The sequence below is a fragment of the Sus scrofa genome, chromosome 12 (genome assembly GCF_054392235.1).
Source record: "Sus scrofa isolate SSC_HxYL_T2T_F1_AM1 chromosome 12, Sscrofa_HxYL_maternal_Yorkshire_Landrace_v2.0, whole genome shotgun sequence".
Classification (NCBI taxonomy): domain Eukaryota; kingdom Metazoa; phylum Chordata; class Mammalia; order Artiodactyla; family Suidae; genus Sus; species Sus scrofa.
The window spans coordinates 44,402,799-44,426,355 of NC_139394.1; the positions used below are offsets into that span (position 1 = coordinate 44,402,799).

The 23,557-nt window shown below is 54.3% G+C and overlaps 3 protein-coding genes across 8 annotated transcripts in view; 1 reads left to right on the plus strand and 2 right to left on the minus strand.

Annotated features, from left to right (window-relative positions):
• UNC45B (unc-45 myosin chaperone B) overlaps window positions 1-1,958 on the minus strand; it is a 34,437-nt gene extending 32,479 nt beyond the window's left edge. The window contains exons 1-2 of one of the 2 annotated variants that reach the window (XM_084982541.1): window positions 1,864-1,955; window positions 1,387-1,554 (exon numbers count right to left, since the gene is read on the minus strand). Coding sequence is in view for 1 of the 2 variants with exons in the window: in NM_001113442.2 (NP_001106913.1) it covers window positions 1,387-1,554 (168 nt within the window). In the remaining variant the exon portion in view is untranslated. 2 annotated transcript variants of the gene reach the window in all.
• Window positions 1,959-6,127: 4,169 nt separating this feature from the next.
• Window positions 6,128-14,986, plus strand: NLE1 (notchless homolog 1). 5 transcript variants are annotated; one of them, XR_014821388.1, is made up of 13 exons: window positions 6,128-6,172; window positions 6,324-6,467; window positions 7,895-8,112; window positions 8,692-8,771; window positions 9,815-9,891; window positions 10,059-10,156; window positions 10,730-10,922; window positions 11,428-11,563; window positions 11,734-11,775; window positions 12,463-12,665; window positions 13,706-13,865; window positions 13,966-14,036; window positions 14,631-14,986. XR_014821388.1 is itself a non-coding variant. In XM_003358153.5 (13 exons), exons 1-13 carry the CDS (start codon window positions 6,155-6,157, stop codon window positions 14,641-14,643), a joined length of 1,458 nt encoding a protein of 485 aa, XP_003358201.1. In that variant the 5' UTR covers window positions 6,128-6,154; the 3' UTR covers window positions 14,644-14,986. The 5 variants fall into 5 exon arrangements, 2 of the variants coding, with proteins under 2 accessions (XP_003358201.1, XP_005669092.1); XR_014821389.1 differs by having other exon boundaries at window positions 10,730-10,806; XM_003358153.5 differs by having other exon boundaries at window positions 11,729-11,775.
• A 1,394-nt stretch (window positions 14,987-16,380) lies between these two features.
• FNDC8 (fibronectin type III domain containing 8) lies at window positions 16,381-23,314 on the minus strand. Its single transcript, XM_003358154.5, has 4 exons — window positions 23,006-23,314; window positions 19,661-20,027; window positions 17,672-17,908; window positions 16,381-16,838 (listed from the first exon to the last, which is right to left on the minus strand). The coding sequence occupies exons 1-4, from the start codon at window positions 23,212-23,214 to the stop codon at window positions 16,686-16,688; spliced, it is 966 nt and encodes a 321-aa protein (XP_003358202.3). The 5' UTR covers window positions 23,215-23,314; the 3' UTR covers window positions 16,381-16,685.
• Window positions 23,315-23,557: the final 243 nt, after the last annotated feature.

The following is a 23,557-nucleotide window of genomic DNA, read 5'->3' on the forward strand; positions in this document are numbered from 1 at the left end:
ACTGGACCGGCTTGGGCATCAGGCAAACTCGGGTTTGACCCCAGCTCTGCTACTAACCACCTGCAGTTTGGGTAAGTTATTGAGCCCTCCTCTGGGTCTTGAGTTATTCCTTCCTCTCTCTCTCTCTCTCTCTCTTTTTTTTTTTTTTTTTTTTTTTTTTTGCTCTTTAGGGCCGCACCCAAGGCACATGGAGGTTCCCAGGCTAGGGGTCGAATCGGAGCTACAGCTGCCTTCCTACGCCACAGCCGCAGCAACGCCAGATCCTTAACCCACGGAACGAGGCCAGGGATTGAACTTGCATCTCATGGTTACTAGTGGGATTCACTTCTGCTGCACCACAATGGGAACTCTTTTCTTTCCTTCCTTCCTTCCATTCTTTCTTTCTTCCTTCTTTCCTTCCTTCCTTCCTTCTTTTCCTTCCCCTCTGGTCTGCAAAGGCTACTGAAAAGTCAGCCAATGGTAATGGGAGTACCTTGTACATAACTAATTGCTTTTATTTTATTGCTTCTATGATTCCCTCTTTCTCTTTAATTGTTGACACATTAATGTGTCTTGGTGTGGACTTCTTTATCTTGTTTAGGACTGTGTTTCAGAGATTACATTCTCTGATAAATTTTCTGCCCCTTTCTCTTTTCCCGAGTCTTAAGTTTCTTTCTTTTCTTTTTTTTTTTAATTTTTAAAAAATGTTTACGGCTGCATCCACAGCATATGCAAGTTCCTGGGCCAGGGATTGAATCTGAGCTATGTAGCAAAGCTGGATCCTTTAACCCACTGCACCAGGCTGGGGATCAAACCCGAGCCTCCCGAAGCAACCCTAGCGCTAGGTCGGATTCTTAACCCAGAGCACCACAGCGGGAACTCCGAGTCTTGAGTTTCTCACCTCCGATATAGGCATGACAAAAGCAATGAGTGGCCTCACAGTCTCTAGTTAAGATGCCACAAAATAATTATACGTCTTTTTAGGGCTGTACCGGAGGCATATGGAGGTTCCTAGGCTGGGGGTTGCATTGGCGCTGTAGGCCCAGGCCAATGCCACAGCGACACGCCACAGCCACAGCAATGCCAGATCCAAGCCACATCCAAAACCTATGCCCTAGGCCTCAGCTTGTGGCAATGCTGGATCATTACCTCACTGAGCTAGGCCAGGGATTGAACCTGCATCTCATGCATCCTAGTCGGGTTCTTAACCTACCGAGCCACAGGGAGAACTCTAAAAAGCCTCTGTCTTGATGCCGGTTCCCGTTAGGCTGGTTCCCAGGGGAGTGGGTCGGGTGATGGGAACATAAACAGTGCGAGGCACCCTTCTCCAACCTGAGGGGTCCAGGGGGTGGGCGTGCCTGCATCCCAGCCCCGGCCCTCAGCCCCGCGCCCCTCCCCACCCCGGACCGTTTTCAGGCCACAGGCCGCCCGGTTCCGATAGAGCGTGGCCTGCAGGGCCTTATCCTTGGTGAGCTTCAGGGCCTGGCTGTAGCTCTCTGTGGCCGCCTTGTAGTCCTGGAGCTGGAAATGCCGGTTGCCCTCCTCCTTCAGCTGCACGGCTTCCGCCTCGGCCATCTGTCAAGGGAGAGGAGCATGAGGTCTGGAGCTCCAGGGTCGCCACCCACCAGGCTGGAAGGGGAGGTTGCTGCCCCGGAGGGACCCACCCCGTCACCTGCAAACGCATTACCCCAAGGACATCCCAGCATTTGCTCGGAGCGTGGCCGGAGCTGAGAGGGGTCTCAGGGCCCCTGGGGCCTCCCTCTCTCTCCCTCCCAGCTGGACGGGTAAAGCCACCACACCAAGGGCCTGAATTCTCAATTCTCAAGGGTCTTAAAAGGGCTGGATCCCCCTCGCCACTCAGAGGAACACCCCAGGCCAGCTCACTTTCTCAGGAGGAGGATGCTGTCAGTTTGTCTTCCCGGGGTGCTTCTCCTCTGAGCGCTCTGTGCACCCCCAGCCGGCCAGCGTCCGCCTGCGCCTCCCAGCCCCCACCCAGGAGACTTTATCACCCCCGCCAGTGGCTCCAGACCATATTTGGCCATAGGGGCAGGTGCCCCTGGAGTCTGTCATTGATACTCAGGGCCCTCCCCCGCCCCAGACTGGACAGTCATTACCACGTGGAGGTTCTGAGTGACCTCTGCCCTGGCACCCAGCCCAGGGGCAGTCCCGGCAGCCCAGGCACTCAGACCCCACGGAGTGAGCGAAAGATCCAGAAAGACAGGAACCCCCTGGCACACACCCCCCTCCTCAGCACAGCCATCGTGCCCCTTCTCCACCTCCCTCCCAGATAAACAACCTCCTCTCCCCTCCCCCCACCACTGCTATTTTGGGAGCAGAGTGACAGCTGAGGGGCTGACAGACCTAGACACAGAGAGCAGCTGCCCAGGTCCCAGACCCACTGGAGACTTCCAGAAATGCCCTTCTGGAAGAAGGAGGGACAGAGAGGGGGAACGTCCCTTCCCTGCTTCCCCTTGTCTACAACTGCCCTGCCCCCGGCCCCCAGCATTCACTTGCTGAAAATGTCCTTGCTTTTCAGAAAGACCCGTGGACTCGTCGCCTCATTTGAGTGGACGTGGGTTGCTTGTTTCATGCTGCATGTCTTCTCCGGCTCCTCCCCATCCGTGTGGAGTGGCCTCCCCCTCCCATCAGATTGGGGGCCCCCTGAGAACGGGCTCTGCATACCCCCCACCAGACTGAGATCTTCTCCCACAACCAGAGCTGGGACAGCTGAGACCAGGGACTGTCCCCCTCCAACTGATGGGGACAAGCTGAGTCCCCCTCCTCAGAAAGGGGGTCTTCCTGGGATAGAAAGCATAGGTAGGATCCCTCACGCTAGACTCTGCTCTTAGCTCTGTGACCTTGAAAACCCAGCTCTGTGACCTTGGACAAGTTCTACTGCTTTGCTGGACATAAGATCCAGCCCTGATGCATTGGTTGTTGACTGAATAAACAAGTGAATGAATGGAGGGGCGAATTCCTGCCCTCATGACGTCCCAAACCCTGGGCCCTTTTGTCTGCTCTCTGTAGCAGTGATTATTTATGCTTAAGGATCCTGCAGAAAAGAACTTCAGGTCCAAGAGATACTAGATTCAAATTCTGATTTAGGGAGCGCCTGCCATGTGGCTCAGTGGAAATGAGTCTGACTAGTATCCATGAGGACACAGGTTCCATCCCTGGCCTCACTCAGTGGTTTAAGTATCTGGCATTGCCATGAGCTGTGGTGTAGGTCGAAGACAGGCTCGGATCTGGCATTGCTGTGGCTGTGATGCAGCCCAGAGGCTACAGCTCCAATTCAACTCCTAGCCTAGAAACCTCCATATGCTGCAGGTGTGGCCCTAAAAAGACAAAAAGAAAGAAATATATATATAATTCAGTAATTCATTCCACAGGCATTTCTTAAGCATTTGCTACACGCCAGAGACTGCGAGTGACAATGGAAGCAGAGACTACTCCGGAGGGCAAGGATGTGTGTCTATTTTTGTTCCTTTACATATTTCAAGTGTCTGCCGCAGTGTGTGGAATGAAGTAGGTTCCCATTAGTATTTGTTGAGGGAATGCATGACAGAATTCCATGGATCTGTGGTTTCTAAATATGCAGAATACCAAGATGGTTTGCAAACACATCATCAGGAAACATGACATTGTTTCAGAGGTTTCGCTGAGTGAAAGATGAGATGATTGTCTGTAGAGCTCCTGCAACAGTATTTGGCCGTGACCTTTGTTAAATGATTCAGTGAATATTTAAGGCCAGACCTGAAGAATGAGGAATGGTGCCTGTATATATTCGTCAGCTCTGGCCACTGTAACAAAAAACCACAGACTGGGTGGCTTCAGCAATGAAAATTTATTGTCTCACAATTCTGGAGGCTAGAAGTCCAAGATCAAGGTGCCATCGTTAGGGTTGGTTTCTGCTGAAACTTTTCTTCCTGGCTTGTAGACAGCCACCTTCTTCGCTTCAGAACATAAAGAGGTGGGGGGAGGGCACTCTGATGTCTCCTCCTTTCTTTTTCTTTTCTTTTTTTTGGTCTTTTTGCCTTTTCAAGGGCCGCTCCTGCGGCATATGGAGGTCCTCAGGCTAGGGGTCCAATCGGAGCTGTAGCCACTGGCCTACGCCAGAGCCACAGCAACTCGAGATCCAAGCTGCGTCTGCAACCTACACCACAGCTCACGGCAACGCCAGATCCTTAACCCACTGAGCAAGGCCAGGGATCGAACCCACAACCTCTTGGTTCCTATTTGGATTCGTTAACCACTGAGCCATGACGGGAACTCCTCTCCTCCTTTTCTTATGGAGACATCCATCCTATCAAATTAGGCTGCCATCCTTATGACCTCACTTAACCTTTCTTACTTCCTTATAGGCTCCGTCTCCAGATACAGTCACACTGGTAGGGGTTAGGGCTTCGACATAGGAATTGGGGGTGTGTACGCGCGAATCAGTCCATACCAGTTCCAGAAAACTCCATGTGCAAAAGCACTGACACAGGACGGGCCAGGCCTCTGAAGAACTCAGAACAAGCCAGGAGGGTGTGATCTTAAAGAGAGAGGAGTGGCTGGAGAGATAAAAAAGGCTGAGTGGACCATTATAAAGAGTGCAATTCTTTCCTGCCTGTCGTGGAAGCACTGCAGGGTTTTAGGGCAGAAAGTAACAGGCCAGGAAATCCCTTCGTGGCTCAGTGGTTAACGAACCCGACTAGGATCCATGAGGTTTTGGGTTTGATCCCTGGCCTCGCTCAATGGGTCAAGGATCTGGTGTTGCTGTGAGCTGTGGTGGGGGTTGCAGACATGGCTCAGATCTGGCGTTGCTGTGGCTGTAGCATAGGCCGGCAGCTGTTGTTCCAATTCAGCCCCTAGCCTGGGAACCTCCATATGCCACTGAGTGCGGCAATAAAAAAAAAAAAAAAAAGAAAGAAAGAAAGTAGCAGACCAGATTTTCGGTCTGAAACATCACCCTGGTTGTAGTGTGGAGAATATACAGGAGGAGGCAAAGTGGAGACCGGGAGGCAAGTGAAGAGACTATCGTAGGAACCCTGGTGCCTGGGACCAGAGGGTGGCCGTGGAGGTGAAGAGATCAGATAGGTTAATGAGGCAGAACTGGCAGAGCTTGCGACGGCCTGGATGCAGGGATGAGAAAGAAGGGAGAATTGACAGGCAATTCCCGAGTTTCCGGTCCGAGTGCTCATGGTCTCTGCTTTTGTTCCTCATCTCTAACACTGGGAGGAAAGCGTTGTTATGAGGATTAAGGGTGTTATATGTGTGAAGGACTTAGAACAAAGCCTGGCCCGTTGCTATCATTATTATTATTGTTATTGCTGTACACTGTTGAAAATTGTAAGAATTTTTTGTTTCTGTACTCATCAAATATTACTGATCTATTTCATCTGTTTAAAAAAGAATAATAGGAGTTCCCGTGGTGGCGCAGTGGTTAACAAATCCGACTAGGAACCGTGAGGTTGCGGGTTCGGTCCCTGCCCTTGCTCAGTGGGTTGCCGTGAGCTGTGGTGTAGGTCGCAGACGCGGCTCGGATCCCGCGTTGCTGTGGCTCTGGCGTAGGCCGGTGGCTACAGCTCCGATTCAACCCCTGGCCTGGGAACCTCCATATGCCGCGGGAGCGGCCCAAGAAAAAGCAAAAAGACAAAAAAAAAAAAAAAAAAAAAAGAAGAAGGAGAATTTTTGCCCTCAACCCAACGGGCTCTGGGGTTTTGTTTGTTTATTTGTTTGTTTGTTTTGGCCGAGCCCACGGCAGGTGGAATTTCCCAGGCCAGGGATCCAACCAGCGCCACAGCAGTGACCACATAGGATCCTTGAACTGCTAGGCCACCGGGGAACTGCTTAGGGTCCAGTTTTGTAAGATACCATTTCCGAACTTGGTGATTTGGGGGAAAGTCAACCACTCTGAGCCTTGATGTCCTCATCGATAAACTGGGGCAAAAATCCCTATTCTGAAAAGACGAAAGGTTGTGTCCTGCAAGGCACTGGGAGGGACTGAATGTGTAGGCCCATCCACGGGGAGGATGTGGAGGCGGGTACCAGGGGAGCCCATGCCCATCCCCTGAGGCAGGCGACACTTCCCCTCCGCAACAGCAGAGGGCGATGTCGCAGACTGCGGCGCCGCAGGACCACGGGGGCGGCGCTCTGTCCGACCGGCGTTTTCCCCTCCACGTGGGGACGCGGGATGGCGGCGGCCGTGGCGGTGGGTGTGCGTGAGTGGGGGCGGGGGCACCGCGGCTGGACGCTCGGGCCGGGGTCCCAGAGACTAGAGTCCCAGAGGCGGGAGGGAGGCGGAAGTGGGGACCGTACGGTCTGAGCCGTGGGAATGACGCCTCCGGCGCTGGTTCCCACAGGATGAGGCGGCGCCGCGCGACGTGCAGCGGCTGCTCGTGCAGTTCCAGGATGAAGGCGGGCAGTTACTGGGCTCCCCGTTCGACGTGCCGGTGGACATCACCCCGGACAAGCTGCAGCTCGTGTGCAACGCGTTGCTGGCCCAGGTGAGCGGCGGGCCCGGGGTCCCCGCGTCTCCTCCTCCGGGCGGGCGGCGCTGCCCTGTTCGGGAACGCAGGGTATCAGGAAACCTAAGGTCTTGAGTTGGGCTTCCATCCCTCACCCACAAGGATGATAACCTGCCAGTGCTGTCTACCTGGGGGAGGGTCGAAAGATGGGATCAGTGTGAGATCGCTTCACACGCCCACCGTCGGGGTACACCTGCGGAGAGAGACCAGGTTTTGAACGCATTGGCTGCACTGTCATAGTGATCCCTGGTCACAGCCCCTAATCATATCCCCGTTCTCATTAAAATCCCCATTTTACAGTCTTGCCTGAGGCCATTAAGTTATTTGTACGATACTGCGCAGTAGGTGGTAGATTTGGAACCCAAATAAATGTCAGACTGAAAATTTTTCCTCACTTAAGCCAGCGTTTATCAAAATGTTGCTCTCTATTGGGAGGTGAGAGGGCTGCTTAAAAATACAGTACCCGGCCCTCACCCCACGCAGACCCTGGAGTGAAGCAGAAAGGATGCTTTTTGGATGCTTCTTACACATTGGTGGTTTAGAAAACGCTAAATAATACTATATACTAATCCTTGGCAGTTCCCTTCATGGGTCAGTGGTAACGAACCCAACTAGTATCCAAGAGGACCCAGGTTCGATCCCTGGCCTCACTTGGTGGGTTAAGGATCTGGCATTGCCCTGAGCTGTGGGTGTAGGTCGCAGGCGTGGTTCGGATCTGGTGTTGCTGTGGCTGTGGTATAGGCTGGCATCTGCAGCTCCGATTCCACTCCTAGCCTGGGAACTTCCATATGCTGAGGGTATGCCCTAAAAAGACAAAAAAAAAAAAGCACTGTATCCTAACCCTAATCCTGGACTTTAGGGGGTTTTTTTTGTTTGTTTTTTGTGGCATATGGAAGTACCCAGGCTAGGGCTCGAATCAGAGCTACAGCTGCCAGTCTTTGCCACAGCAATGCCAGATCCAAGCCGTGCCTGTGACCCACGGCAACGCCAGATCTTTTAACCCTGTGACGAGGCCAGGGATGGAACCCCCCTCCTCGTGGATACTAGTCGGGTTCTTAACCCACTGAGCCATGATGGGAACTCCTGGACTTTAGTTCTCTTTTGAAGAACCTGAATTAGTTGTTAGCAATAGGACATTGAGCTAATCACTCAGGTGCTCTAAAGCCTCAGGTTTTTTGGTCGATCAGTTTTAATGCCTACCTCCCAGGGTGGCTGTGAGATGCGATAAAGGATTTTAAAGTGGTTTTTGTAGGTGTCCTGCAGTTGCTCTTCAGGGATGAAAAGGGTCCTGCTCATTGGGGAAGGATGAGGGTGTCCCAAGCAGCTTGGGGTCAGGGGTGGGGTTCTCTGGTGGAGACAGCCTTGCCATCCTTTGATGGAGGGTTCCCTTTGCCGCTGTCCTCCAGGAGGATCCCTTGCCACTGGCTTTCTATGTCCATGATGCCGAGATCATCTCCTCCCTGGGGAAGACGCTGGAGTCACAGGCAGTGGAGACAGAGAAGGTTCTCGACATCATCTACCAGCCACAGGCTGTCTTCAGGGTCCGCGCTGTGACCCGCTGCACCAGCTCCTTGGAGGGTCACAGTGAGGCGGTCATTTCCGTGGCCTTCAGCCCCACAGGAAAGTAAGGACAGCTGCAGAGTCCTGGAGGGAAGTGTGGGTGCAGCCTCTGGCTGGGGTAGGGGGTACCCCCAAGTGATGCTCGGTGGGGCCTCTGGCTGCCTACCATAGACCAAGCTCTGGACTCAAGTTGGCAAGTAAGGGACTTCCCCAGTGGAGTTTGGTCCCCAAAGGCCAAGGATACATGCCCTGGAAGAGCCCTTCCTGGACTTGACCTTGGGGTTCCTAGCTGTGTGACCTAGGCAGGTCACTTCACCTTTTAGAGTTAATTTTTCTTCTGCAAAACAGGGTTTATTTGCCTCTCACAATCCTAGGAGGATAATGGGAGGCTTTAAATCCAGTTATGGCTGTGGCCATTCTTTTTAGGAAAGACAGGGAGAGAAATGGCCTCCTGGGGTCTTCTCCCAGATGGCATCCGTGTTACATTTCTCCTTCTCAGAGGAGAGGGAAGAGTCCAGTCCCAGATTCTGTTCCCAGAGAGTGAGTGATTGAATAGGCTGCAGAAATGGACGCATGCAGTGTTTCGGATGGCCCTGCCCCTTGTCCTCAGTGCAGAGGTCAGGTGGCCCCTCTTCTCTCCCAGGTACCTGGCCAGTGGCTCCGGAGACACTACCGTGCGCTTCTGGGATCTCAGCACTGAGACTCCACATTTCACGTGCCAGGGTCAGTACGTGCTTAGCTGCTTAGGGGGTTAATGTGATGGTGGGTGGGTGATAGCTCAGCTCTTTAGTTCCCACGGAGGCCCAGAGCAGAGGCCAGCCCCCAACCTCCACTTAGCGGCTGCCTGTTCCTAGGTAGGGACCTTACCCTTGAGCCCCACCAGCCACTTGCAAACAAGCAGAGGAGTTCCCCCTGTGGCACAGCAGGTTAAGGATCTGGCATTGTCTCTGTGGCCATGCAGGTTCCATCCTGGCCCAGTGCAGTGAGTTAAGGATACAGCATTGCCGCACCTGTGGCATAGGTCACAGCTGCAGCTCAGATTCCGTCCCTGGCCCAGGAACTTCCATATGCTGAGGGTGCAGCTAAAAAAGGAAGAGGGAAAAAAAAAAAAGAACAAGCATGAACTGGATGGAAGTGTCAGTGTGGGGTTGCAGGCAGAGACTGACTGACTGGTAGCAAGGAGATCCGGGCTTAAACCTGGCCTCTGCCACAGTGGTTCTCAAACTTGAATGTGCATCAGAACCATCTAGTGGACTTGTTAACATACAGATTTCTGGGTCCCACCCCCAGAATTTTTGTCTCCCTAGGTCTGGGCTGTGGCCTGAGAGTTTGCATGTCACGTTCTCTGGGTGGTGCTGATGCTGCTGGCCTGGGGACTTTACACTGGCTGGGGGGACCTTGTGTATAGGGCCTGCTTCCTTTCTAAGCTTCAGTTTGCTCATCTGGGAAATGGGGACGATACTTCTTGCCTTGCTCCCTACTCTTGAGCTGTCATGAAAATGACAAGGGCTGCCATGTGTGAAAGCACTTTATGTCACGGAGCCCTGAGGACCCGTTAGAAAGTAGTGGTATTATCTGTGCAGCAAGATGCACGGCTCTAGCTCCTGGGGAGGGCTCTCCCTTTGCCTGGGAAGCCGCATCTCTTTTGTCCCATCAGTCATTTCTTTAGCAGCTAGCTGATGTGTTTCTGCAGTGTGTCAGGCATTGCTCGGCATGGGGGACAAGGACAGATGTGGTCCCCCTTTCTCCCTCCCCTGCTTTCTTAGGACATAGACACTGGGTCCTTAGCATATCCTGGTCCCCAGATGGCAAGAAGCTGGCTTCCGGCTGCAAGAATGGCCAGGTAGATGGCGCTCAGGGTAACTAGGCAGGCACCCTGGGGCTCCCTTCCTGGGAGGCGGGTCAGAATCAGGTTCCGGGGTCTTTGGGGGCAGGGGGGGCATCCTTGGTGGGCCGGGCTGGGCCGGGGGAAGGTTGGAGAGGGACATCTGGTGAGCTTCTGTCCTTCAGATTCTCCTGTGGGACCCAAGCACAGGGAAGCAAGTGGGCAGGGCCCTTGCAGGCCACAGCAAGTGGATCACAGCCCTGAGCTGGGAGCCCCTCCATGCGTGAGTGACACTGAATGACCTGGGGCGAGGGGTGGGGGGGCTCAAAGCTGTACCCCTCCCCTGCTCGGTGCAGAGGAGTCTTAGGTGACAGTGCGTGGTCTGGGTGGCAGGCAGTGGGGAGGGTCACCTGGATGTGTGTTGCAGGGAAGGGGTGCTCATCACCAGCCTGAGAGCCGTCTTGCAGCACAGCCCGATCTTGGGGTCGAGAAGCTGTTGAGTTCCCGTTGTAGTTCGGCGGTAATGAACTCAACTAGCATCCATGAGAATGCAGGTTCAATTCCTGGCCCCACTTGGTGGGTTAAGGATCTGGCCTTGCCGTGAGCTGTGGTGTAGGTCACTGATGTGGCTCAGATCTGGCGTTGCTTCAGCTGTGGTGCAGGCCGGCTGCTGCAGCTCTGATTTGATCCCTAGCCTGGGAACCTAAATATGCCTCAGGTGCGACCCTAAAAAGACAAAAAATAAAGAAGAAGCTGATGAGACATCATCTCAGGCCTTGGGGCTGGGATCGGGAGGGCCGTAGGAAGACAGGCGTTGCCAGGTCAGAAGTGAGGGCGCGTCTCCCTTCCTCTCTAGGAACCCCGAGTGCCGCTACGTGGCCAGCAGCTCCAAGGACGGCAGCGTGCGGGTCTGGGACACAACCGCTGGCCGCTGTGAGCGCATCCTCACGGGGCACACGCAGTCAGTCACCTGTCTCCGGTGGGGAGGGGACGGGCTCCTCTACTCCGCCTCCCAGGACCGCACCATCAAAGTCTGGAGGGCTCATGACGTGAGAGCTGGGGGGATCCCAAACCAGCCTGGGGACGTCTCCGGCCAGGGATGCTGGTGCGGCCAGGAACGCTGACCAGTGTTTCTGACCGTGTTCTGGGAACTGGCCCGGGAGGCACTTCGGGAATGAGGGGTCCTGCTGGTGGTGCTGCATACAGCAGAGGTGCCAGGGGCCGTCAGCAGGCTCGGGCTCTGGGAATTCCTGCTGTAAGGAAGCCTGTTGAGGTTTATCGAACCTGCTGTATCCCACACTTAGTAGACTAGAGCCCTTATTTTGTGACATTTCCCTTTCATGAAACATTTTCAGAAACGTTGATCTGGGCGGGTGCTCTCATTTTGCACATGAGGAGAGACTTGAGCCCTGGGGGTGGTTTGATTCGGATCCCACTGAATGAGGGCCTTCTTTGGAGTCCCATGGCGCCCGTCTTCTGGGGCTGATCTGGGGGTGCAGGTTCCCTGAGGGGAGAGTGCTGTGTGCGCGTCTGACCTGTCTCCTGCCGCCGTAGGGCGTGCTGTGCCGGACGCTGCAAGGCCACGGCCACTGGGTGAACACCATGGCCCTGAGCACTGACTACGCCCTGCGCACGGGGGCCTTTGAGCCAGCGGAGGCCTCCGTCAACGCCCAAGACCTCCGAGGGTCCTGTGAGTGAGCGGGAGGCAGCAGGGAGAGGGCCGCTTGGGAAGGAGCCAGTCCTCTAGCCTTAACGTGCAAGAGGCTGGACCTAGGCTGGGGGTGGCGGGGGGCGCCTGCTGGTTGTGTTGGATTTCTGATCAGCCTTATCCCTCCCCTTCGGTGCCTGGACACAGTGCAGGAGTTAAAGGAGAGGGCCCTGAGCCGCTACAACCTCGTGCGGGTGAGTATCCGCCAACCTCCCCAGCGCCGTGCTCGTCCTCTGCTGGTCCCTAAAACACTGCTGGCGCTCAGGGCCCTTACCCTGCTAGCCCCAGCTCAGGATGTACCTTTTCCCGAAGGTTGTTCTGTGTAATCCTGGTTTGCAGTCCTGAAATCTTAATGTGCTGGGGATCATCTTATTTGATTTTGTTTTATTTATCTATGTACTTGCAATCCTAGGGCACCTCTCTTTTGAAAATTTTATTTAGTTTCAGTAACACATGCACGTTGGTCTGAGGTTCAAAGCACACGAAAGGTAGATGAGGGAATGTCTCATCTCTGCTGCAGCATCACCCATGCCTTCTGGAAGCATCCAGGGTACCAGGATCTTAGGTCTCCTTCCAGAGAGACCACATGCATACACTACGTGTGTGTGTTTGCTACACACAGTACAGATAGACACACACCCGCGTATAGAGACCCAAGTGTAAAATCCTTCTTTTTACCGCTTTGCTTCTTTGCATAATCATGTGTCACAGAAATGGTTCCGCCCCGTGTGCGTGAAGCTGCCCTGGGGGGACATAAGCCGTGCACTGACCCAGCTCCTTTCTCCGGTCCCGGCCTCCGCGCTGGCGTTGAGTGAGCAGGGGGGTGATTGCCGCCCAGGTCAGGCTCTCCCCCCTGAGACGCGGGCTTCTGCCTCCCCCAGGGCCGGGGCCTGGAGAGGCTGGTGTCTGGCTCAGACGACTTCACCCTGTTCCTGTGGTCCCCGGCGGAGGACAAGAAGCCCCTGGCACGGATGACGGGGCACCAGGCCCTCATCAACCAGGTGCTCTTCTCCCCAGATTCCCGCATCATCGCCAGCGCCTCCTTTGACAAGTCCATCAAGCTGTGGGATGGCAGGACGGGCAAGTGCGTGGGGGGCATGTCGGGGGAGGAGGGGCACCCTTCTCATGGAGGGACCTTGTCTCTGCTGCTTCCCAGCTGTGTGGCCTGGGCCAAGTGTTTGGATTTTTGAGCCTCATCTGAATGTGCAGACCCCCTCCTCAGCTTCGACACAAGGGTGAAATGAGCTGGCATCTTTAGCACCATCCCTGAGTGGGAGCTGCAAATGCTCGTTTATTCACATCTGAGGAGAGGAATGATCTTGAAGCTGGCCAGGGGTCTGGGATGCAGTAGTGTAGGTTTGTGGTCCAGTTGTCATCTGGCCCCCTTCACGGTGGGGCCCACAGACCAGGCAGCGCATCACCTGGGGGCTTGATAGGAACCCTGGGCCTTGGGAATCAGAATCTGCATTTTAAGGTTCCCTTTCAAGTCTGAGAAGTGCTGGTGTGACAGGCCCAGTGCCCTCAGGGTTAGTTAGGAGGAGGGGCAGAGGCAGAGCAAGGAGAGGGAAGGAGCGAGGAAACTGGTTGGGGCCAAAGGGCACCTGAGTCTGTCTCCTGTATTTTCACACCGCAGCCCTGGGCCCTGGGAAGTAGGTCGTTCAGATCCTTTGTGAGATAAGGAAACTGAGTCTTAGAGAGGCACAGTGACAGCCAGTCTGTCCGGGCCAGGTTCCAGGTGGGCCTGGCCTCCTATTTCTCCAGGCCACCTGTCCGCAGGCGCTGTTGGGGCTGGAGGTGGTCGGGGTTGGGTGGGGAGTGTGATTCGTGCAGCTGGGCTCAGTGGATGGCGGTGTTGGATTCTGAGACTTGCCAAGCTGTGCAGGTTTGGAGGCCTGGTAAGCATCCTGGCAGCAGGCTCACGTGGAGAAGTTTTATAAAGTCATCATGACCAGCAAAGATTAAATTGGCTGGGGGTGGGACCAGGCAGTGAGATGCTGTGAACGCTGTGAAAGTGCCCGGGTACTTCTGACCTGCGGCCAGGGCTGAGAACCACCGCCGCGGGCATAGAGGACCCTTCAGACGGGTTCGAAGAGCTCCCCTCCGCCATCCTCTTCCCTGGCCCAGGTACCTGGCTTCCCTGCGCGGCCACGTGGCCGCCGTGTACCAGATCGCGTGGTCGGCCGACAGCCGGCTCCTGGTCAGTGGCAGCAGTGACAGCACGTTGAAGGTGTGGGATGTGAAGGCCCAGAAGCTGGCTGCAGACCTGCCGGGCCACGCGGATGAGGTACCACGGACCCTCGTGGGCAGGTTGTGGGGATGACACTGAAGCCTGGTCCTCCTCCCCCACCCTCCTCACTGTGCCACTGTCCCCCTCCTCCGTTTAGGTGTATGCTGTTGACTGGAGTCCAGATGGCCAGAGAGTGGCAAGCGGTGGGAAGGACAAGTGCCTCCGGATGTGAGTCTAGGGGAGGTGGCGGCTGGTATGCTGGGCTCTGGCTCTTGGTGACTTTGAGTTCAAGGGCTCTCCAGGTACCCAGACTGGCCCGAGCCGGTGTGCAGAGCCAGGGGCAAGCAGGGGACCTATGGGAATGGAAGGGATTCTGGGCGGCCGTGACGGTACCCTCCAGGGCGAGGCAGTAGTTCTTAGCATGCTAGATTGTGGAGTCCTGAGACCTAGTTCAAGTCCTGGTTCTGCCTCTCCGTGTGCAGTCATGGTTCCCCTGTTTCCCGGAGCTCTCAGGAGACGGGAGGGTCAAAGACAGGCAAACATACTTTGGAACCTGAGCGTTGTGCACTTGTAAAGAATTGTGCTTGTGTTTGTCATTGGACAGCCTTGCTGGGCATCCGAGGGGCCAGGCCCTGGGGTGAGGTCCTGGCTGAGACAGTGGTGGGTGTCTAGCCTGGGGTTGGGTGGCTGGAGCAGAGACAGTAGCCAGGCGCTCGATGGCAGGAGGAACCACAGTTCTCCCCCGTAGTGGGCTCCTGGGATTGTATGGCACTACCCTGTCCCCAGGTGGGGTCCCCATCCTGTTCCTCCCCCTCTCCACAGATGGCGGAGATGAGAACTCCCAGGTTTTCTGGGCCCCCCATCTGGACTCAGCCTCTGGCAGCTGCCTTCCCTGATGAAAACCAAAGACTTGGGGGTGGCCGTGGCCTGTGCTCCTGGGACAGACCCAGCGGGCTCTCCCCAGAGCAGGAGAGTGAAGGTTGCAGGAGCTTATCGCTGAAGTCGGCCACGTACACCACTTGGTGCCTCGCGGGTGCCAGCCAGGGTGGCGAGCAGCCAGGCCGTGACTAGCCCCTTGCTGCTGCCCGTCTCCTTTCCTAAATGCCATCCCTATTCAGGGTCAGACCCCATATTCTGTGACCAAATAAATAACTTACATTTTGTGTGTTTGGGTTTTATGTGTAGATGTGTTTTTGGTTGTGTTTGTGGGAGAGGGCGAGCGCGTCCCCCTACTCTTCCGCCAGCTTTTTCCCTGTCCCTTGATTCTTTTGTGTTTGGGTTTTAATTCCTCATGCTAGATTCCCAGGGCTCCACTGAGGACTGTGCTAAATCAGTCGAGCCCCCTCTGAGCTACACCAAAACCACATTGCCCGGGAAGGTGCCTTTCCTCTCTCCCCCTGTGCCTACAAGGAGGGGCAGTTGAGCCTGGGGAGGCTGGCGGAAGCCCCCGGTGGTGGCCAGAGGATGCTCTAAGGCTGTGCTGTCCCCTTCGAGGGTACCAGCCACGTGTGGCTGTTTCTGTTGAGCAGGATCCAATCCGGTTAGCACTGCAGTTGTCACACTAGCTCAGGGACAGCACAGACAGGACAGTGACCATCACAGGAACTTGTGCCAGCCAATGCTGCTCTGGGGGCGCTCTCCTCAACCTCACAGCACCGCTGGGCTCTTGGGGTACAGAGAGGAAAGTGGCGGCTTTCCAGGAGGCGCCCTCTCACAGCCCACCCAGTGGTGAGCGCTCTGGTGGAAGTGGAGCTGGCGTGGAGGGAGGAGGGTTCTCTGCCCCGTGAGGACTTTGACGTCGTGAAGGAAGCCCCCACCAGGAGGTCCTCGGACCCTTGGCCAAGGTCTTGTCCTCCACGCATCTTGCCTCTGCTTTCTCCTGTTCAGGGCCGAGGTGCATCTCCTCAAGGCTGAATTGCAGACAATCCTTGTATGGACCACAAGGGGCCACAGCAGTTCTGACGTCTTGTTCCTTCTCACCCTCCCCCGCCCCCATCTGTGCTTTCATGGTTTTGCACGCCGCCCGGCTGTGGTTCTCGGCTTCCACCTGGCCCACCTCTGCAGTGAGACTGCATGAGGGTCAGGGAGACACCGGGGCCTTAGGTCCTGCTCGGTGCCGGGCATCATTCTGCTGTGCTCTAGCGGGAGCCTCAGAGGTACCCTGCAGCCACGCCGGGAAGGGTCCCACGTCTGTAATTTGGCTGAGGAAATTGAGCCCAGGAAGCTTGAGTGGTTTGTCTGTGTCCTCACAGCCAAGAAGAGCCAGGATTAAATCAGACCCTCCCCCCAACGCTTGTGCCCTTGGCATCGTGTCCCCCAGAGCGCAAGTCTGAGGCTGACCATGCTGGCTGCCACTCCCTCTGTCTTTGCGGTGTGAGAGTTCCTCCGTCTTTGTGGACAGTCTCTTCCACCCACGGGACGAAGGTGATGTTAGCAGAGCCAGGCAGGAGGTGGGGGTAGCCTCTCATCGCCCCGTCCCTCCACCCACCTGGGCTCCGTCCGGGCAGAAGCAAGGAGGGTGGGAGGCAGCGGCCCCCTGAGGCTGTCAGTAGCGTGAAGCAGAATTGCGGGGTGCTGGGTGACCTGCAGGTTTTAATGAGGGACCTGGACCAGTCCAGATCTGGGGAAGGAAGCCTAGCAGCTGCGGGCAGTGGAGGCTGGCCTGGCCTGGCCTGCGGTGGCTCAGGTGAGTGGAGCTCCCATAGCCTCGGCCCCAGCCCAGGGGTGGAGTTCTAGGACCACTGCCACCAGGCCCGGGGCCAGCAGGGTGGTCAGCGGTTGCCTGGCTTGGTGCTGGTGGTACGTTTCGTGGTTCTGGTTCCCGAGGGCCCTGGGCCGAAGCTGAAGGAGGTGAGGGGCTTCCTGGGGTCCCCCCGCTTAGTAGGGAAAGAGGTACTCCAGATCTTCCAGCCTCCGCATGTCCTCTATCCCGATGGACACGGTTTTCCGCTGGGGCTCCTTACGCTGCACCGTGATCTGGATGGGGTTGTTCTCGGGGAAGCTGTTCAAGTCAGTGGCCACAGTTGCAAACTGAAATAAAACACAAGTCTTCAGTGTGGCCCACCTGAAACTGTCACAACATTGTCAATCAACTGTGCTCCAGTATTAAAAAAAAAAGTCCTCCGAATTCCTTCGCAGACCTGACCCTGACCTCACCTCTGCAACTCTGCTACCCTGTGTGCTTGCTAAATGGGGCCTCCGACAGCCTTACCGACTTCGTTGTTGTCACCAGAAAGGAACGGGCCTGGTTCAAATCTGTGCCTCCCCAGTTGTGTGCTGTTTCTAATCCTGGGGCTGTCTTTAACCAGGCTCCCCTGTTCACCCCCAGGCTTTTTCCCTTCTTTGTCCCCTTTTAGCCCTTTTCCTTCAGTGCCCTGGACTTCCTGACGCACTCACAATTATTTTTTTATTATTATTATTTTTGGTCTTTTTAGGACAGTACCCTCAGCCTACGGAGGTTCCCAGGCTAGGGGCGAATTGGAGCTGCAGCCACAGCCACAGCCACAAGGAATCCGAGCCGCGTCTGTGACTTAGACCATAGCTCACAGCAATGCCAGCTCCCTAACCCACTGTGTGAAGCCAGGGATTGAACCCCCACTCACAATTATTGATACTAAGTCAAAGAAGCCAAAACCAATGGCTTTGGGAGATGAAGAGATGGATGAAGAGATCAGTTTGCATTCCCAGTGGGCTGCAGAGTGGCTCAGCAGAGGACAGCAGCCTGGATGTGATGCTTATTTGCCCAGGGGGAAGGAAAGCCAGCAGGATGACGAATCCTGGGGGTGCAGGGGCGCTCTCATCTGCCAAAGCCCCTGGTCCAGACCTCTCCCCCACCCCGTGGGCCTCCCTTCTTCCAGGCTCACTTTGTAGGGCTTGCACCACTTCCCCACCCCAGCGGTGTTGGCTGCGCGGACGGTGAGGCAGTAACTCGTGTTAGGCTTCAGCTCCATCAGCTTGACAGTGGTGCCTAAGATCTTGTTGAAAATCCACGGGCGATTCTTGGCCTTGGGCAGTTCATCGTCATTTTTCCTGATCACCTCCTGCAACAGGACCTGGTAGAAACTGACCTGCTGCTTGCCTGGGGCATAGGTCCAGGAAATCTAGGGAAAGAACCCCCCCCCCCCAAGGATTCCTTAGACCAGACATGGCCTGGCCTGACCGCCTCATCACCGCACCACCCCCAGCAGCCTAGGTCAGAAGACCCCACTCCCATCCTTGCTCCTGCTGGAGCTGAGCCAGTTCTGATGGATGGGGTTAGACACCCCCCAACCCACGGATCCAGAGCATTAGCTACGCTCCCTGGGCAGCCCCACTGACCTCAGAGTGGACCCCCACCCCCATATTCTAGAATGAGTGACAATGAAAGAGACCTAGCAATCGACTTGTCCACCTTGCTTATTGCAGGTGGGGTTACAGGTTCAGACAGCAAGCGCCTGGCCCGTGGTCACACAGCAATTGAGTGGCAGAGCCAAGGTTCAAACCAATAGCTCCAGAGTCCAACAATTTGTACTACAACAGTGGTTGCCAAGCCAGGCTAAGGATCTCAAGGGTTTTTAACAACTCTTCTGATTCCTGGCCCTGCTGTCACCTGTCTTGTCTCCTACTTCCAGTTTCTCCTCTGTCCTAGCTAGCGGCTCTCCAACTTTGGTGTGCATTGGAATACCCCGATGGACTTGTTAAAATGTGGACCGCTGGCCCCTGCCCCCAGTTTCTGATTCAGGAGGCCCAAATAGGGGAAGGGGAGGGCGAGAATGAAAATTTCTAATAAGTTGCCATATGACGCTGGTGCTGCTGGTGGTCTAGCGACCACCTTTGAGAAACACTGATCTAGGCCATGCAACAATGGAACTTCCAGATCTACCATCCAAAACAGAGCTCAAACTGCACCAATCACCTGAGAGAAAGCTTTGCAAAAAGCTAATCCTTGGAGTTCCCACTGTGGCACAGTGGAAGCAAATCCAACTGGTAACCATGAGGTTGCAGGTTTGATTCCTGGCCTTACTCAGTGGGTTAAGGATCCAGCGTTGCCATGAGCTATGGTTGCAGACATGGTGCTGATCCCGCATTGCTGTGGCTGCACCTCCCATTGGACCCCTAGCCTGGGAACCTCCATGTGCTGCAAGTGTGGCCCTAAAAAACAAAAACAAACAAACCAAAAAAAAAAAAAACAAAAAAAAACCAACAACAACATCTAATCCTATTGCTTACCAAAAAAATCTGTAAAGTAGCCTAACGTTACAGGACCTCTGGAAAAAGACCCCAGGCTACCTCCTGCTCTGTTCCCTTCCTGTCTCCAGTATAGTGCTTCTTAGCTTGTGATCCTGTGGTCCGTGGGCCATCAGCACCACTGGGAATTTTGTGGCAGCGCAGATTCTCAGCCCCACCCAGACCTACTGAATCAGAACATCTAGGGATGAGGCCCAGGAATCTTGGTGGTAACAAGATGATCAGAGCTGCAGGCACAGGAAAGTGTGAGAAGCCCTGAATCGGGACCAGGGCTCTTCTTCCCACACTTTCCACCCATGAGCCTTTGCTAGTGTCAGCCCCCCACCCGAGGTCTTTCCCCATCTGTGTCCCAGCTCAAATGTCACTAAATGCCACCACTTATTCCTACACCTGGAAGTAATGTTTCTTTCCCTCTGGATCCCCAGTGGCACTTGAGCTCAACTTTTCCCATAACACTGAGCTCTAGTTTGTGCTGGAGTTCTTTACAGACATGCCCTCTCTCCTGACCCATGAACTTGAGGTCAGGAGGCAGGCAATAAGCATCTTCACACTCCCCAGTGAGCTCAGCCTGGCACGTCAGGGGCAGCCAGTAAGCTTCTGCCAAATGCACAAGGAGGGAAACGCACCACAGCCGTGGAATCGCTGACTGTGTGCTCACAGATGAAGGGCGCCTCTGGCACATCCATGACCACGGAGGACTCTGAGGGTGTCGAGGAGGTGTCTGTGTCCACCTCGGGGTTGTCAAGGTCCAGCAGGCCCCCAGGGGCTATTTGGGACTTAGACTGGGGGCAGAGGGCCAGGTCCCCCTTTTCTGTTCTCTTGGCCATCGAGGAGAAGCTGAGTTTGTTCAGCTCGCCCTCCAGCATCCCTGCAAAGAAGCTGCTGTTGGGCTGGGTCACGGCCAATTTGATGGGATTCAATAAGGTGGATGACATGGGGGAGATGCTGGTGTCATCAGAGCTGCATTCAGAATCCTCCATTGGCATCTGCTTCCTGGAGTGGGAGGGGAGACAGGCGACAGAGATGAAAGAAGCAACCCCAGCCCTTGCTGCCTAGAAGCTCCTGGCAGGCAGGCCTTGGGCCCAACTTACCTGGGCTCTCAGCTGCTTCTGAACAGCTCAGAACTTTCTTGCTCTTGCAGCAGTGTTTCAGACTCATCAGGGCACTTACTAGTGAAAAATGCATCTTCCCTGTCCCTGGTCCCCAGTTGGGATGGGACTGGGGAAGCTGCTCAAGCATCTTTTTTTTTTTTTTTTTAACTGCACCTGTGGCATGCAGAAGTTGCCAGGTCAGGGATCAAACCTGCACCACAGCAGTGACCCACGCCACAGCAGTGACAACACTGGACCTTAACCCACTGAGCTACCAGGAAACTCCCTGAAGCATCTTTAATATGATCTTCAGATGATTCTAATTCAAGTGTTCTGAGAAAACTTTTTTTTTTTTTTTTTTTTTTTTTTTTTTGGTTATGCCTGTGGCATGGCGAAGTTCCTGGGACAGAGATGGAACCCATGCCACAGGAGCAACCCAAGCTGCTGCAGTGACAACACCAGATCCTTAACCTGCTGCGCCACAAGAGAACTTACAGGAAAACCTTTTTTGGAAACACTGGCTTTAAGTCCTTCCTTAAACTTTAAGTCCTTCCTTAAACACTCCAGGGAATGACCACAGTGATCTACTGGGATGTGACAAAATATCTAAAAGTATCTAAAAGAAAAATAATAAATTAAGCTTTATAAATATTTATTTCCTATTGTTTAATATTTAACATAATTACTAATTTATTGACTTAAATTTTATAACACTTAACGGTATTTATTAATATATAGCATGTAAAATTAACAGTACAGATAAACACACATATTGAGGTGAATGCTCAAAAACATTTTTGTTCCATCTTAATTTTTTTAAATTATGAAATCATTGGAGTTCCTGTTGTGGCTCAGCAGGTTAAGAGCACGACTGGTGTCCATGAGGATGCAGGTCTGATCCCTGACTTAGCTCAGTGGGTTAAGGATCCTGGGTTGCTGTGAGCTGCAGTGTAGGTCACAGATGCCACTCAGATCTGGCCTTGCTGTGGCTGTGATGCAGGCTGGCAGCTGCAACTCCAATTTGACCCCTAGCCTGGGAACTTCCATATGCCCCAGGTGCAGCCCTAAAAAGCAAAAAAAAAAAAAACAACAACAACAAATTAAGAATTTCAAAACAGTGACATTTGGGCGTTCCCACTGTGGCTCAACAGAATCGGTGGCGTCTTGGGAGCACTGGGACACAGGTTCACTCCCCGGCCCAGCACAGTGCATTAAGGATCTGGCGTTGCTGCAACTGTGGCTTAGGTTGCGACTCTAGCTCAGATCTGATCCGTGGCCTGAGAACTCCATATGCTGCCAGGCGGAAAAAAAGAAAAAAAAAAAAAAAAAAGGACAGTGACATCTGATCATTAAACTGAGCACAGAGCCCTTCAGAGCGTCAGGCTGTGTGTGGCTGCACAGATCACACGCCACGATATCTCCCTGCAGATGATCCCCTTAGCACCACTCTCCCTCCCCTGGCTACTTCCTCCCTCTTCCTATGAGATTCAGCTCAATTATCACCTCCTCCAAGAAGGCTCCCTTTACTTTACCCCCTCCCAAGCCATACTAAGTCCCCGCTGGTTCTTCCAGTTGTCCTGTCATATCGCAGACCATGCTATAATATTCTCGATGCTTTTTTTCTTTTTTGGCCACATGGCACATAGAGTTCCCAGGCCAGGGATCAGATCTGAGCTGTAGTTTCAACCTATGCCTGCGGCTGTTGGCAACACCCAGTCCTTTAACCTGCTGTTCCAGGCCAGGGATTGAACCTGTGTCCCAGCACTCCACAGATGCCAGTGACTCTGTTGCACCACAGCAGGAACTCCAATATTCTTTTTTTTTTTTTTTAGGGCCGTACCTGTGGCATATGGAGGTTCCCAGGCTAGGGGTTGAAACGGAGCTGTAACTGCTGGCCGACACTACAGCCACAGCAACACAGGATCTGAGACACATCTGCAACCTACACCACAGCTCACTGCAATGTCAGATCTTTAACCCACTGAGCAAGGCCAGGGATCGAACCTGTGTCCTCATGGATGCTAGTCAGATTCGTTAACTGCTGAGCCATGACGGGAACTCCTCTTCCAATATTCTTGATTCTTTCCTGACACCCCTCCCCTTCACACACACACCAGAGGCTGGGAGCTCCTTGAAAGCAGAGGTGCTTTCTGGCTCTGCATTCCCAGAACTTAACCTGGGGCCAGACATCATGCAGGTCTCAAAGAATTTTGTGAAATGAGGAGTTCCTGTTGTGGCTCCATGGTTAACGAATCCAACTAGGAACCATGAGGTTGTGGGTTCGATCCCTGCCCTTGCTCAGTGGGTTAATGATCCAGCGTTGCCGTGAGCTGTGATGTAGGTTGCAGATGAGGCTCGGATCCCGAGTTGCTGTGGCTCTTGGCGTAGGGTGGTGGCTATGGCTCCGATTTGACCACTAGTCTGGGAACCTCCATGTGCTTCGGGAGTGGCCCTAGAAAAGACAAAAAAAAAAAAAAAAAGAATTTTGTGAAATGAAATCAGGGAAACCCAGAATCACTGCAGAGGTCCAGTAAACCTCAGTCTGAAGACAGGCAGGCCACGGGGGCTGGTGGGGCCATAACCAGGCAGGTGAAGGCACAATAAGAAAGATGGAGGGAGCAAAGCCAGTGGGAATTGAGGGGGCAGAGGTGTCACTGGCGGTGAAGACAAAGCAGAATGACCATCAGCAAATCTGACTAATCCCAGGGGGCCTCCAAGAATTGATGTGGGGTCAGAAATCCATAGCCCACCCTGCTGTTCCGGGGGAGGGGGGGGTCTCAACTGTGTTAATCAAGGAAGTACCGCCTCTTCAAGCCCCTCTCCACCCCACCCCCCAGCGCCAGCCTTAGAAAGGAGAAAAGGACCAGACTTGTGTCTTACGGTAGATTGATGGCATCCTCCTCCAAGAAGTTAAGCAAACTTCCCCTGGAGGAAAGTGGGAGCCCTTTGGTAGTGACGGTCCTGTTCATAGACTTGGGGTTTGGAAAGGCCTTCGGCATGTGATGGAGCGCGTTCAGGACATTGAGTGTTTCCTTCCTCAGCAAGGCCTCCTCCCCATCTCCTACTTTGTAGAGTGTCTCTGACGCCATTGAGTTGGTTTGGGACCAGCCGTCACCATGCAGGACAACCAGGCTGACAGGAAGCAGAGAGAAACTGGACGCAGCAGACACACCCTTAGTTTGGGTGGGAGGAGGTGCAATCGGCTGACTTCATAATGATCACAGTGTAACAATTAGGGGCCAGCCCCCCCCTTGATCTGAGGCTGCTGCTGCAGGGGGGTAGCAGGCAGTGTCAGAGTGGGGAGACCCGAGGAACAGACCGCACTGCTCCTTGGGCCCCTTCCAGCTCTGAGCAGCCTCGCCCTTCTCTGAAGATCTCAAAACGTTTCCTGCCTGTGCCCTTGGGACCTGCCCAGGGAAGGAGATGGATGGT